This window comes from Aphanomyces invadans, assembly GCF_000520115.1.
Source record: "Aphanomyces invadans strain NJM9701 unplaced genomic scaffold supercont1.3, whole genome shotgun sequence".
Taxonomy (NCBI): Eukaryota; Oomycota; class Saprolegniomycetes; order Saprolegniales; family Verrucalvaceae; genus Aphanomyces; species Aphanomyces invadans.
The window spans coordinates 1021246-1036715 of NW_008580148.1; the positions used below are offsets into that span (position 1 = coordinate 1021246).

Genomic DNA, 15470 nt, shown 5'->3' on the forward strand with positions numbered 1-15470 from the left:
ATCGATCCATAAAATGCAGTGGCGGCAGCAGGATGGAGGGGTAGTGTCGCATCGGCGGAGGCCTCAACTCGAATGGTACTTCCGGGCAATGTACTCTGAGTTGTCCAAGAACCACACGACGCTTTGTCCGGACTTGGGTTGGCGGTCCGGGGCTTCCACCGGCGCACGTCGAAAGGTCGGCGGGCGGCGGCACGTCACTGTGCGCGCCATTTTCTTGGCAACGGCCACATTCGAGCTCGTCAGAGACGCATATCGACGGGAGAGCGTCTTCATGATGTACTTGACCAGGCGAGGTTTCATCCACGTCCTCACGGCGCGGTGCATTAGCACGGACGCGCCATTCATGGTGCAGTGTTCCAATGGCTCGAGTTGCCATCCCCCGTAGCGTTCGCCCGTCCTAGTGTCTGTCGCAAAGGCGGCGCGGATCAGCTTGGCGAGGTGGCTGCGGCACCCATCCTTGAGGTTCACGTCCATTTCTTGAAACAGTCCCATCTTGCGCTCTTCCTTTGCGTGGCGGAAGAACCCTTGCACCGCGTTGTTGACCGCTGGTTCGAACAACGCGCAGCATGTGATAGCAACGTTGTCGAGGATCTACACCAATGCGATGAACAACAAAAGTACGATGAAAACCACACACGTACAAGGCTGGCCGTGTTGAGCAACGGCGAGTGGCCCAAAATCAAGTCGTCGAGCAAGTCAATGTGCCCTGGCAAATACGACCTCGCGTCGAGGTAGTCGAATGCCATTTGCTCGAACGCAGTCGGGCCGTACCGAAGCAAGTCCGCGTCGTCGTGGAGCAATCGAACCATGGTCAACTCGACGTTGGGCTCTTCCGCGCCGTCTGCAGTGGTCGCTCGTGGCACAGACGCCGCGCGAAGCATGTCGAGTTGATGGCTCACAAACGTGTCCTTGTACGGGTCGGTCGGCGACACAAACGTGAACGATTTCGCGTGAGCCACCATGTCCCGAGACTGGCTGAACGTGCTGTGGAGGAACGCCATGAAGCCTGGAGTCCACAGCGGGTGCAAAATTTGCTCCAGACACGATTGAAGCTGCCGGGACGGCTGGCTCACGAGGTAGCCGCAGGTGTCGCTAAAGGCTTGCATCATCGTCGTGGCAAACTTGGCGGGATGCTCCAAGATCTCTGGCGCTGTCGTCGTTGACGCGGCCAAGAGGCGGTCGAGAATGGGGAGGTACCACGCGTACGCTTGCAGGATCGCAGTGCTCCACACGTGGTGTTCTTGGTGGTGGAGGAGGTTCAGGGACTGCGCCATGTCGCGCTTGATAAACAAATTGGCGATGCGCTCGGTCTGCATCTTTTCTTCGAGCATGCCAAACACTTGGCACCGGCGATGCAACTTGGCCGCGTGAAAGTAGTTGAACAGGAACCGAATCTCGTACATCCCGGGCTCGTTTGGTGTCGTCACCATCATGCGCCCCGTCACTGGACCACTCCCGTGGTTCGGGAAGAATGCGGTCGGCGGGATGATCTCGAGCTTGGCACACTTGCGAGTGTTGTGGATGTCCTTGACCTTGTAAAACGCGATGCAGTTTTTGTTTTTGGGATGCGCCAGCACCTGGTACGCGACGCCGTAAATGTTCCATGATACGTTCACGGCTTGGTTGGCCCACATGAGGGGCGAGTCCGAGCTAAGACGAATGAACAGATCAAACGTCCCGACGCTGACCGCGTTCGAACTAAACTTGTTGAGCGGGTCAAAGTCGTCGGGCTTGGACACGACCGCTCGTGTGTGGCTTCCGCGGCGCTCCGGCTCGTTCAGCAAAGGCGCTGCTTCGGGAGAGTCCTCGACGACCACGTACGCAGATCGCGTCGACGAGTCGCGCTCGTCGTGGAGTTTGGTGCCAACGTATCGCAGGTACAAAAACTCGTACTTTTCCATCCCATACTTGCACGGGTAGATGCCGGCGGAATTGCCAAAGATAAAGTCTTCGTGTTTCGGGTGATCTTCGGCTTCGTTCGTATTGCATGGACGGAATTTGACGTGGCCGTTGACCGTCTAGCCATGACACGATGAGCACACGTACGAGGGATGACTCAGAAACGACGCGTTGTCGCTCATTACCTTGGTGGACCTGGCTGCCGAGGCGGTGTCTGCATCGTGATTTTGATCCTCTTTTAGTGCCTCCGCGACGGCAAGTCCATCCATGTCGTCTTTGTGCTGCACGCAAAGCACAAAGTTAGCATCCTGTTTGAGCGACCCGTTGGTAGCTACTACGATGGGCCACAGGACGCACCTCTTCGATTTCTTCCAGCAAAATGTCATGCATCTTCTTTGGGGAAGGCGGCGCATGGGCCAACACGTACTCAAACATGTTTTCAGCCTGAGACAAGTCGATGAGCTCGGTGCTTTCGGGGTTCTCTCCGCTTTCTTCCAAGTCTGCTTTCTCATCAGCTTTGGTCGACTCTTGGTTGTCGTCGTCGTCGGCGTTCGATTTGGCTAACGACACCGACTGCCTGTGCAAGGAACCAATCTTTCTGTGCAAGATCTTTTCTAGCGCAACGGCCCGCGTCACCATCACTTTGTCATGATGGTTTTCGTTCGCCGCGTCCGGCTTCCACCCGAACGGCTCGACGTCCGACTCGGACACGAGGCGGTAGCATAGGCACTGGTCCATCGTCCGCCTTGACAGAAGGTTGTCCAGCGAACGTGCTGGAAACATCCCGATTGCGTCTGACGCGTGAAATCGGCGCTTCGAGTTGATGCGCCAGCTCACCGTGATCTCGCCTTCGCCCACGTCGAGCTTGTCGGATTGAATTATGTAGCTCGCTTCTGGCAATGCCGACAACACGACTAAGTCGCCCTTGGTGTCCTTGGTCTTGTTGTTTTCGTCATCGTCGCTGTCGCCACCGTCGTCATCTTCGTCCTCTTCGGACTCGGTTTCGTCGGTGTTGTTGTCGCCGCCGCTAGCATTCTCGCGGACGGATGCAAACGTCACGTCGACGCCGACGGCGCTCAGTTTGTCCGTCACGGCAGATTCTGCGTCGGCGATCTTGCCAGTCACGGCATCGGTGCCCTTTTCGTTGGCAATCGCGGCGACCTTCTCGAGCGCAACCGCTTGGTCCGCGCTCAGTCCCAGCGTGTGTTGGACCTGGGCGAGGGATCGTCCTTGGATGTCCGTGAGTTTGCCTGCATTGTTGGACGCTGCGGCAGTCGCAGCTGCTTGAGTAGTGTCGATCACGGACTGAAGAGTGTCTTGGACCTTGGCTTGTTCCACTTTGGCAAACTCCTGGAACTTGCGATATGTCTTGAGGACCTGGTGGTTGAATTCCATCACCGGCGAGACAAACGCGGCAATGAGCGCGGCGGCGGCTGGGGTTCCAAGACCGTCCGCATTGCGGTTGATCAACGGCATGAGGACCAGCGCCAGGACCGACGCCAGCTCGACCATCGAGCTCACCCACTTGGTCAAGGTGGCAAGAAATTCCGTGTCGACGAGGTAGACGAAGCCGGCTTCGTCCTCGTTGTTGTGGCGCGCCTTGCCCCAACGCATAAAGCGCATCTTGACCTTGCCCACGCGCTCGCTTTCTGGTTTGTCCGCTTGCAAAAACTGCGCCATGCCTCGAACGTTAGAACACACTGCGTGCTCGACAGCAGTGCGACGTACCTGGTCGTTCAAGAAGTAGCTCAAGATCGGGCCACGGTTCACGCAGTCCGAAATGAAGGTTAGAACTCCCGCCGACGAAAACGGTAGCCACAGCAAACTGTTGACCTGGAACGGTGTTTCAGTTGAGCAAGGGCATGACGGGGACTGTACCTTGCCGTGCAGCGACATCATTTGAAGCTGCTTGATCTCGTTGTTGGGCTCCATGGGAAAGCAGCTCTTCCCGCGCTCTTCAATGTCGTACACGTCCCATCGGTCGTAGCTCCAGAGCCCAAACGTGACAGCAAGCACGTCAACGAACGGTTTGATGACCTTCTTGAACACCCAGTACCGCTTCCACTCGGCATTGAACCGGCAGCAAAACTTGTCTGTCCACGACGACGCGCCGCGCAAGTGCGGTCGGGGGTACATGTACCCGCGCTTGCCCCGCCATCCAAACACGGCGCCGACGGCGCGCATGATGCTCTGGAGAAGCAAAACCGTGTACACGTACAAAATGACAAACCAAATCCCGACGTAGCCGTACGTTTTCGTGAGTTTGTGAAAGCTCGAGTACTTGTAGTCCATGAAGATGCGCTGCCCGGACCCGTGGAACCAAAACAAGTTGCGCAGCGAACACCACCGCGACCACTTGGGGTCTTTCGCGTTGTCGCCGTAGTCGATCAGGTTCACGTTGTTGTCGACCGCGTCGTGGATGCCCTGTTTGCGGCCGTGGTGGCTGGCCTCCACTCTGTCGATGTCGCTCTTGAGGTCGAACGGCGGCACCCAACTGAACATGTCCAACACGAGCAGCGGGAAGAAAAAGTAAAAGAACGTGATGAGGAGGACGGCCGCCGTCACTTGGAGCGCATAATCGAGCCCTGCCACCTTGCACTGCTGGCTCGCCACCGGCTGCACGAACGTTTGGCCTTCCCACAGCTCGTTGGAGAAGACAGTCCACTGCTGCGCAATGAACAAAATGAGCACTTTGATCACGATCAACACCGGACTGACAAGCACCGACCCAAGCTGTTCGAACCGATCTTCCCCGGTCTTGCCGACCTCGACGGGCAAATACGACCCGATCTTTTGGACCTTGGCCAGGATGTCCTCTTGGATCACGATGTACAAGAAGAGCGCGGTCGCCCACAGAGCGATCCAGTTGACGAGCATCCCGAATCCGTGCGTGCAGTTGGCAAAGAACTTGAAGATGTTGAGGTCCACCATGATGTACTCGAGCAACGTGGCAAAAAAATGGTCAAACCACGCAAAAATCTCGCGGACAACCGGGACAACGTCGCGCAACGCGGCGAGGCACTGGACCTGGAGCGCTCGAATCGCGTCAAAGCTCAAGTGCGGCCACTCGATCTTCAACGCCAAGCTCGACACGAACGACACGTTGAACGACAAGTTGAGCAATGCGACAAAGTACTTGAGCGTCAGAACAAACAAGTGAAACGCAGCTTCGACTAGCGCCAGCTTTTGGTGGACGGTCAGGGTGAACCACGACGACTTTTTCGCGCTTGATTGAATCGCAAACGGTCCGACCCGGCCGAGCTCGCCGAGTGACCCGGTCGCGTCGCCCCGGCGCATGTACTTGCAAATATACATATCGCCAACCGAGACATCGTCGCCGACGAAGCTGGCGACCGATCCGTCGATGGTCCCCGACACGCCACAGCGTTCGTCTTGGGTGAAAACGGACTCCTTGATGGGGATCTACCGCAGCGTGTTGGTGGCATGGTGAGGCAAGAATGAAATAGCATGTCGGCTACGTACTTGACGGCGGAACAAGTTGTTTTTGACCTGGCCGTCGCTCTCCAACTCGAGCTCGTCGGTGCGACATTGCAACTCCTCAATCAACTCGGCGATGATCGCGGGAAAGTGGTCCTTGAGCTTTGTCGATGCGTTGTGATACAGCGGCAGGCACTCCTCAAACACGTACAGCCATCGCACTTTGCGCAGCTTCTTCAAGGCGGACCACAATTTCATGTACGTCCGCGCCTTTTCGAAGAAGTTGGCGTTGGCAAACTGGACGACCGTCAACATGATTTGAAGCTCCCATTGGATTTGCTTTCGAATGCGGTTGGTGCGCTCGGCATCGCTCGTCTGGAGCTTGCCCAAGATCTACGCAGGCGAAGACATGGATCGATCCAATCCATCGATTGCCATGGATCGGCGCACCTTGACGCGGATGCGGTCCGACGTTTCCACGACCACTTGGGGTAAAATGACAACGCAGTCGTTGCTCAAGTCGTTCAAGTGCGGGTTGTCCTGCGGCAGCGTCCCGGTCGCCCCTTCCAGCAAAAACTCGACACGCATCGGACTTCTGTAATTGAACTCTGGCGGCGGGACCTCGGGTGCCGCCCCGGTCAGCTGCAGCACACTCCGGCGCTTTTCAAATTCGACACGGATGAGTGCCCATCCTTTGACTTGGTCTTCTAGATCCCGGCATCGCGCTTCAATGTCGGCCACCTGCAGTTCCAGGGGCCATTTTTCTGTGGCCGTGGTCCTCTGGGCTTTGAGCGACTATACACATGGGATCCCATGGGAAAACCGATCATATGGAAGGGGGTAGACAATGCAAGATAGCGCACCTGCCATTCGACCAACAGCGCATCTAGTTCGGCCCTTGCTTTGTCTTGATGGTTCTTGATGCCAGCCACTCCTTTGGCCTTGGCGTTTTCCGCTGCGCGCAATTTGACTTGGCACAGCGCCAATTGCTCTTCCAAGCGCTGCACATCACGCACAATCGTTAGCAAAAATGGGGCATCAACGGGGAACGGACCGTGCGTTTGGCGGCGCGAAGGTCCCGGACACTGAGCTGCTTCTCCAATTCCGCGGATTCAGCCGACAGCATTGCGATCGAATTGTCCAGTTCAGCATCGTACCCGCACGCCCGGAACCACCACGACGACGACGACACTGGCATCGTGCTGACTTGGATCAAGTTGGTCGCTGTGTCAATGACCGACATCGAGCACTTGACTGTCTTTACATCGACCAGAGGCGTTGTGCCAAAGATTGTGTGGATGCTGTTCACGCCGACGTACACGTTGAGCCCGGCGCTTGCTCCCACGGACGACCGGTAGTTGACGCCTTCGATCGTTTCCTTGCGGATCAAGCTCAGCCGGTACGTGCCGGGGGGAAGGGACAAGTCTCTCGCGGACGGCAGGAGAAACATACCCGACGCCTTGGCGCCGTCCCCATCCTCGGAGGGTGTCCGATGTAAGATGGCGGCTTTGGTCTCTCCGCCCGAATATAGAGCCACGCTCGAGTCAAAAATGTCCCAGTTGTTGGTTTTTGAGCTCCAGAACAACGTGAAGAACGACATGGACAACATGAGCTTCTTGTCGTCGTTCTCGCGCACTAACGCGATCGAGTCGCCTTGATGGACTCCAAACTCATCGCTTGTAGCCCACTTGACGGCCAGCGGGGCGTCCGCGGGGTACTCCAACTTATCTGGGTCGGCGGCGACAAGGGGCTGGGTGTCGGCCATCTTGCTGACGGTGTCGCACTTGTACTCGACACTCAGGAGCAGTTTCCCCGACGCTTTGTGCTCGAGGTCGTATATGATGGCGAGGTCGTCCGTCTCGAGCGAGTCATCGTGCAGGACGTCCAAAAAATCTTGAATCGGCAGCGCAGTTTGACCGAGCAATTGCGTCTTGAACTTGGCGCGTTTCTGGTTTTGGCGCCACGTGGCTTGCTCTGCCTCGAGCTCGTCAACTTCGGTGCGCAACGCGGTGATGCGCCGCACCAGGGCGTCCGCTTCATGTTCCTTGCGCTTGAATTTCGTCATTTGCATCTCGAGTTCGGCCGTCACGTCAAACAAGTGGAGCGATTCCACGAGCAGTTGCTTTTGTTTCTCCAACAGGGTCCGAATCACGCGCTCCGACTTCTCCGCGCGCCCAAGCTCGATCGTGGCCTGGAGGAGTCGTTCGTACTTCTGTGGGTTGAACTTGCGCGCGCGCTCTGTGCGCTTAAACAACTTGATCACGACGTGCGTCTGCGCGTCTGTGGTCCGCGTCCTGTCCAGGTAGAGACGGAACCGCTCGTTTGGAAACTTGACGACGCCGTCGGCCAACGGGTCCTGCAACCCATCATGTCATGACCCGTCGATCTCGTGCTACCCTACCTTGGTGACCAAGCGAGAAATCATGCGGTGGCTGCGCAAGTCGAGAGGAGCTTCCTCCGTCACGGACGCGTACGGGTTCATCGTGTTGTACACTTGGACCAATTGGTCTCGGGACGCCATGTAGTCGTCGGCGTTGTCTACGACGACGCGAGCCACCCATGATTCACGATCTGCCACAAGGACCAACTACCTCGTGGGTAATGTTTGAAATGCTGCTCCATCTCCAAGTACTCGGCCACGAGCTGCTGCGACTCGCCTTGGTCCCATTCTTCGTGTGGTGCACACTTGTACGACGAGAAACGCTGGCCAAAGAGGACGTCTCGCGCTTTCTTGCGCCAGGGCTTTCCCTTGGGCTTTTGGAACTCGTCGTTCCAGTCCGCCCCCGTGATGGTGTATGCGACGATGTAGTACTGCTCGAGCTCGGTTGAACACGTGTCGGCTTCGGCCACGTCGTGCAGCTCACTGGCGCACTTGACAGTGAGTTGCAAGATGCCCTTGTTGCGCGTTGCCTGGCTCGATGGCCAACATGAGAACCCAGCCGATGGGGCGGACGATACGCACCAAGTTCGACTGAAACGAAGTCGACCACGCCGGGTCCTTGAGTTCGATCGTGCGCTCGACGACTTCTTCCGTGCGACTAAACGCAATGCCGGCATTCACGGCTTCTTCGGCAAAATCGTCGACACTGGCTGCCGCATCCAGCATATCCTCGGCAAGTTCGTTGACGCTAATTTTCTCGGGCGCTGCCTGTATCTCGGCCGCGAGCGCCGCTGCATTCGTGGTGAGTGCATCCAGTATGCGTCCGAGCGAGACTTGGTCTTACCTGCTCGAGTGTGCCGCGGCTCGGGCTCCATTTTGTACGCTTGGATGTAGTTCCAGTCCAGGACAGAGTCGCGATTGCCAAACGCGGCCGACGGATACAACTGGACAAAGCCTGCGCACGTGATTCCGGACGTCGCGGACCCGTGGTCGCCCTCAATCGTCGAGCAAAGCTTCACCCACACGTCGTCGTCGAGTTGGAAGGACGATTTGCGGGCGGCGAGGAGGTCGCGCAGCTCCTGCTTTCGAATGACCCTGCAAAAGAGGCCTGTCAGGTGCAGAATCAAAGTACAAGTTGGTCTTGCCGACGGACCGGACACGGGCAAACTCGTCAAAGAGGAGCTTTGAGTAGTGCAAATTGATCCAGGCGTCGACGGGGTTGAGCTTCTTGTTAGGGAGCGCAAAGATGCGGTAAAAGTCGTGCTGAGTCCACTCGTACTTGGTCACGTCGGTCTTTTGCATGTGCTGGAGGAAGTCTGCCCACGGCATCGACGAAAAACACGCCTTGTGGAGGCCGCGGAGACTGTCGATGTGCACTGTCGCGTGGTGGCGGCCGTCTTCGAACAGCTCGAGCGCTTCGTCGAACAGCTTGTCCACCGAGTGTAAGTGCACGTACAGCCGCTTCAGGTCATGACCTTCAAACTTGGTCGACAAAAAGCGACGGTCCATGTTGACCAGCTCCAGGACACTGCATGTAAATTGCTTCTCGGTGAGGCCCAAGCGAGGTTTGGCGTCAACGGAGCGGCAGAACTTCGTCCACTTTTCCACGTCCATCGGCTCCGTCTCGCCCGTGACGGCCTCGCGGAACAGCATCGCACCGTCATACGTGAGCAGTTGGGTCTTGTCGTCTTGAAACATGCGGAACAGCAAGTGCGCGTATTCGAGGATCGTCCACAAGTCTAGCGGCGATGTTTTGAGACGCGTGAGGACGTCGACGAGGTTGTCGGCAACGACGCCGCCCAGCCCACCCAAGAACGAATGCCAGTGGTCGTGCAGCTCGAATCGCATTTGCCCATTCGATGCGACCGTAATCTCGGACGGCCCCGCGCTCTTGTCCGACACCCCTTGGATGCCCGTGACCGCGACGATTACCTGTGCGTTTTCTTGGATGGCGTTGCTCGAAGTGTCCAACGTGATTTCAAGCACGTGCGACGCTGCGTTCCAGTACGTTTTCGACGTCCGGACCGTGGTCGGTTTGAGGAACTCGACGTCGATTCCTTCGACATCCTTGGCCTTCCAGTCCGCAGTCGGCATTTCAATCGCAATCGTGCTGTCCGGCCCAAGGTCGGTGAGAGCATTGAACGTCAACGTCGTGCGGTCTCCGAGTTGCACGTAGTGCGACTGGAGCCGCAGAAAGTGTAGCGTGTACGGCTCCTCGGACGCGACCCGCGCGTCCAGCTCCGCCATGACAGCCGTGTAATGGTCATCCGTCGACCGGGCCAACGAAAACGGTTTGATCGCGTTGAAGCGTTCGGGTACGCCTTGGCTGTTTTGAAACACAATGGCGCTTAACACGTCGTCCTTGACGACGCCCCCGACATCTTTCAACGGATCGAGGTCCGCGACGACCGCGCATTGTCCGAAAAAATCGGCGGCAAACGAGATCCCCGACCCTCCCCGAACAACCTCGACCGTGATGGGGCGCAGCGACGGGTCGGCAAATTTCGTCGTGGGGCGCGCCCCTTTCGACGCCAAAAACGTTTCTTGGACGAGCGCGCGCCAGGTAGACCAGTCATTGAAGAGGGTGATGGTTGTGCGCATCGTAGTCCCTTCGCTATCACTGGCGGGGCTGTGGAGCACGACGCCAGGTCCCGCCAGCAAGCGCGTGGTAATGCCATGAATAAACATGGTCATGAACGCCCCTTGCTTGATTCCTTTTGCGCCGGTCAACGCGACTGTCGCCGTTGACGTTGCCGGGTCGTATTTGCACGTCGGGCGCAGCAAATCTTGCAATGTCGGTTCAAACGACACGGTGACCGAGTCGCCCGTCGCGCCGGGCGGTAGCAAAATCGAAAACGCCCCGCCGCGGCCGATCGGCTCGTACGTACGAAACGACAGCTTCAAATCTGTGTCTTGAATATGGTAATACACTTCTTGACGCAAAAACACGACCTTGCGCACGGTGGCGTCTACGTGGTGGCATAGCGAGTGGTGTGCGAGGGCAAAAATGGCGAGGGATCGTACCGTGCGTGTCCAGTTGAGATTGGACTTTGTCTTGGCGCGCCCGTTCGCCGTCGACCGAGCCGATGGGGTCGAAGAACATGAGTTCGCCGTCGATGGACGCCACGATGTCATCCGTTTGGATCGTCGGGTGCTTCTTCGCCTGGCCGTCGATCGAGTGAACAGCCATACACTGCCCGAAAAAATCACTCTGCACTTGGATGCCGAGCGCTCCAGGCTCGTCGAACGCTATCTCGTACAGCATCATGTTGTTGGCATTGTGGACGATGATGTCGTGGGGAGCGCCTCGAGTGGCTTCCGTAGCGCGCATCGTGTGACTTGTCCCACCGCCAGGTCCGGGATACGTGGTCTGGTTTTCTTCTAGAATGGCGCACCACTCCTTGTCTGCCAGAGTGCGCTGGGTGGACCCGGCTTTGAGGAGGCCGTGCAGCGCCTGGCGCGAAATCAAGTTGTCCTTGGCGAAATGCGTCGCGAGCTTCTCCTCAGCGAGAATCGTCTGCACGACGTCCGCGGGTGCAAGCGGTTTGCCATTCGAGCCAAATAAAAAGTTTCCTGCCACGAGCCCGTTTGTGTTTAAGTTGATGTGCCACGCTTGTCCAAACTGCTGCCACTGAAGCTCCAATCGCACTGCCTGGACTTGGCGGCACAGCCGCTCCCAACTGCGTTCGTCAATTTTGGTCTTGACGCACGCCTTGCGCTGCATCCCCTGCACGGCTGCAAATGTCAAGCTCGATGTCGACGGGTCGGCAAACTTTTCAAACAACATGAGCAGAAAATGCACAAACTGCTCCATCGCCGCGATTTGGTGCATGATGGACAGGTGCACGGGGGCGTGGGCGCTTTCGTGGATGCCGAAGAACGGTGCAAACCCAAAGAGTTCATTGAATTCCGACTCGCGTACCCACACGTCGGTCGCGTCGTCTGGGTGGAGCTCGTGCATGGCTGCCGTCCAGTCCGCGGTCGTGACGACGGGATGGCCAACGCACCGTCTGAGTTGATTAAACTCATCGACGCTCATGCCATCTTTGTCTCGTGCGTTTGCAAGCGGTCTCGGGTGGAACCACGCGAAGAGCCGCTTCAGTGCTTCTCCAGGTGCAATGTTTTCGTAAAACGGGAGCGACGTCGTGGCCGTGCCGCCGTCTTGCTGGCGTCGTGGGCTCAGCTGCGACGCCGCCGTCCGTAGGGACGTTTGCAGCTCGCGATCCGAGCTCATGCTGTGTGGGCGGCGGGTTACTTGCACACTGTGAAACACCTCGAGCCGAAGCGGCGTGCAACGAAACGACGTAACGACCGGTTACCCGGCGAAACCGTCAGTATATTTAATTTGAGAGGGTTTACACGTGGCACGCTGACACGCGTGGAAATTCCTCTGCACCGTCCCGGCCTGACCACGGTGGCACTTGTGGGTCCTCGATTGACTAGTGTTGGGCGGCTGTGTTGGATGCACGGAGTGTACCATGTACTCAAATATTTCGTTCGCCGCGATCGGTGGCAAGAACGTTCTCGGCGCTTCGGGGGGGGGAGTGCTGATTGTGGTCTGTCCGTCGGCGGCGCCGTGCAGGCAGTAGGGGTGGTCAGCTTGCTCCACGATTATAGCACAACGTCGACCGTCTCGTGTTTCTGAATCCATGCCGACACGCAGATTCCCGTGGGGATGTGCTATGGCCTTGATCCATTGCGACGACGGCACCACCAGAAATAGCACTTTGTGGAATGGGTTGTGCACGGCATGTCAACACGGAGATGATTCGGACGAGGTCTCACGCCGGCCGATCCTTCGGTCGTCATCGCCAGCGCGAGATAGATTCCCAGTTGGAGAGGTCTCACCTAGCAGAGGCATTCAACGGCATCGCCAACCTGTCCGGTAGACCCATCAACGACGATATGGCCAGTGCGCTGCTGCCTTCGTCTGCGGTCTGAGTCGTGTATCAATGGATGGGATCTGCTACCGCCCAGGCCGAACGGCATAAAAACACGCGCACGGGTGAAGTCGCTGGGTGGTCGAGGTGGACACGCCTTCCCGTGGCCAACCGTGGGGCGTGAGGCGCGTGGGAGTCCGTCCGTCGGTGGCTCAGGACGCATGCAACCAGCCAGCCGCGGCCACCCGTCGCACTCTTGATGGCGTAGCTTCAACTCGGGCACATCTTTCGCTGTGTACAGGGCAAGCGAACGGCCGAAGCCAAGCCAGTCAACCAGCCACATTGTCCCATGTGATGGTCCATCTTGATTGGCTCGGACGAAGCCAAGACATTACACCGTACAAAGCGGCGTTTGCTCCCGCTAAACAGGTCCAGTTGGCCAACATCCACCTCAAAACGGATGTATCGGCTTCCAATTTGGGCCAGTTGGCCGAATTGGAGCGGCGTTTCCGATACAAACCCGGCGCTTTGAAAATGCGTTACAACGTCTGTAACAAATTGACTTGAAAGGCCGAGGATATTTGAGGCAGCGAACCATTCCAATTTTTGGGCCAGTTCAGCATGACCAGCGCACTCGGTGTGAGTCCGCCGCCACAGGAGACCGAAGTGTCGAAGGATGCGTCGCCGAAGCAGATGCTGGACGCTCCCCCGTCGCCGTCTGTCGACGATTTTCACATGCTGGACAAGTCGCTGGTCGAAGTCACAGACCTCCTCCTCAGCGAAGATCGCCAATCCAACAGCTCGACCCTGCGCGACTCGATCTTCCTCGACGACGAGCTTGTCCACACCAAGGCCAAGCTCGCCGACATGCAACGCGTTTGCATGGACTTGGAGTTCCAAGTCAAGCAGCTCGAGGCCGCCAAGCTCTTGTGGGACGTGACCCGACTCGCCATGGAGTTTCAGGTGATCAAGGACAAAGACGCGCACGCGCGCATTCGCAACCGGATCGAGGATGAGCTGATCCGCGCGTCCCATGCCGCCAAATTCTTCCGTGCGGAAGCGGACAAGCTGCAGGACGAAGTTGTCGTCAAGGACACGCGCATCCAGGAACTCGAAGCAGAGGTTCAGCTCCTCCGCAACAAGAACGACATGCACCTCCGACTGCGCCAACTCGATGCCCAGGTGCACCAACTCACCGCGACGAACCGCGCCCTCATCACCGAGAACCACGAGCTAAAAATGCGCCAGTATGGCCTTCAGCAAGACCTCCAGCACGACCTCCAGCCCGTCCAGCGGTCGTCTTCGTGGAACCTCTTCAACCAAAACAAGTCGTCCAAGTCGCGAGACAACGTTGTGGACTTGCCGAGGAAGACGTCAGCGGCCACGTCGCAGTCCAACGAAAGCCTGCCGGGTGCCGAACTCGCCAAGTCCACCGCCAACCTCGAACTCATCAAAATGCTCCAGCGCGAGCTCGAAGACGCCGACTTCAACCGCGACTCGTTCGACGCGTGGTACTGAGTCGCAACCACCCAGGCAGTAGAGAATAAGTTATAGTTATTTAGCCCATCAAGTGAAGCACCTAGTTAAGTTATAAGAGTGATCTGCCCGATCCTGGTTCTTGCAGTGTGGCGAAAGATCATCGCTGTCGTCCGCGCATGGGGTGAACGGCGCTTCGTCGGCAGACCCGCGGACAGCACCTGGCTACTCGAGGACGAAGCACACTCCAACTCAGACAGGCGACAGATTCCAGCGCAGTGATCAGGTCGTCTGGGCGCGACAACATCACCCAAGTCTTCTTGATCGCAATTGGAGTACTGTATGGCATCGAACCATCGCTCCCATCCCGACGGCGATCGAGACATGGCGCCGGTGCTTGAATCTCGTGCCAGGGCGCCACGCGGTTGCAACTGCAGTGGCAAAACCTCGAGAAATTTACACACCACGGCGGCCACAGTTGGTCGTTCCTTCGGATGCGTGCCCGCATTGGGGCATGGAGCGGGTGCCACAGCGGCGCTTTCGTTCGAGCCACACAGCGACTACCGTCGTTTCGCTGGTCGGTAGGCATCGCAACACAGTTGTATCGCCGCCGCGCTTCACCACGGCAAAAGCCCTTTTTTGTCGCACGTTAACGTTAGCGCACGGACCTGCGACGCGTGCAATCACCAAGAACGACGTCGAGTCGAATCTGGACAGCATACTGGCGGTGAACGCAATGGCAGACTCGACAAAGGCGTCCGACGGATCGCGTCTCCTTCACATGAGTTGGAGGCGGGGGCATTTGCATCAAGACACATGGCACGCGATGACGCTCGTGTCCCATAGTGAATCAAAAGTTTGCGTTAGCTACTTGCCATCAATCGGCGGTCGCGTCGGTCATGACAAAGTCCTCCTTGACGTAGCAACAAGAAATGTTCGACATGACCGCGCTAAAGGCTGGCGGGAGGTTTGCGACCGTCGTCAGCAGAACGCACAAGATGCTTTCGTTGTCGGCATCGGCCAGCTCAATGTTGACGAAGAGCCTGACCATAAACTGGATCGAGAGCGAGAGGTGCTCGAGCAATGGTGTGTACAAGTCCAACCACGCGGTGCGCATGCCGCCGAAAGTCGTGCAAACTGAACGAGGGCGTCGATGGCGTTCCAGAAAACATGGCACAAACTCGCCGACTGTATGGCATCGAACCATCGGTTCCCATCCCGACGGCGGTCGAGACATGGCGCCGGTGCTTGAATCTCGTGCCAGGCCGCCACGCGGTTGCAACTGCAGTGGCAAAACCTCGCGAAATTTACACACCACGGCGGCCACAGTTGGTCGGATGCGTGCCCGCATTGGGGCATGGAGCGGGTGCCACAGCGGCGCTTTCGTTCGAGCCACA

At 57.7% G+C, this 15470-nt stretch overlaps 2 protein-coding genes across 2 annotated transcripts; one reads left to right on the top strand and one right to left on the bottom strand.

Annotated features, from left to right (window-relative positions):
- Positions 1 to 63: 63 nt before the first annotated feature.
- H310_02013 (hypothetical protein) lies at positions 64 to 11951 on the bottom strand (the record flags this gene model as incomplete). The annotated part of the gene is made up of 16 exons (XM_008865383.1): positions 64 to 591; positions 642 to 2018; positions 2085 to 2180; positions 2257 to 3570; positions 3628 to 3732; positions 3778 to 5322; positions 5383 to 5730; positions 5788 to 6132; positions 6201 to 6338; positions 6392 to 7693; positions 7739 to 7875; positions 7929 to 8247; positions 8300 to 8508; positions 8562 to 8812; positions 8871 to 10686; positions 10742 to 11951. 16 exons carry the CDS (start codon positions 11949 to 11951, stop codon positions 64 to 66), a joined length of 11040 nt encoding a protein of 3679 aa, XP_008863605.1.
- Positions 11952 to 13207: 1256 nt separating this feature from the next.
- Positions 13208 to 14220, top strand: H310_02014 (hypothetical protein). The gene has a single exon (XM_008865384.1). It carries the CDS (start codon positions 13219 to 13221, stop codon positions 14113 to 14115), a length of 897 nt encoding a protein of 298 aa, XP_008863606.1. The 5' UTR covers positions 13208 to 13218; the 3' UTR covers positions 14116 to 14220.
- The last annotated feature ends 1250 nt before the right edge of the window (positions 14221 to 15470 follow it).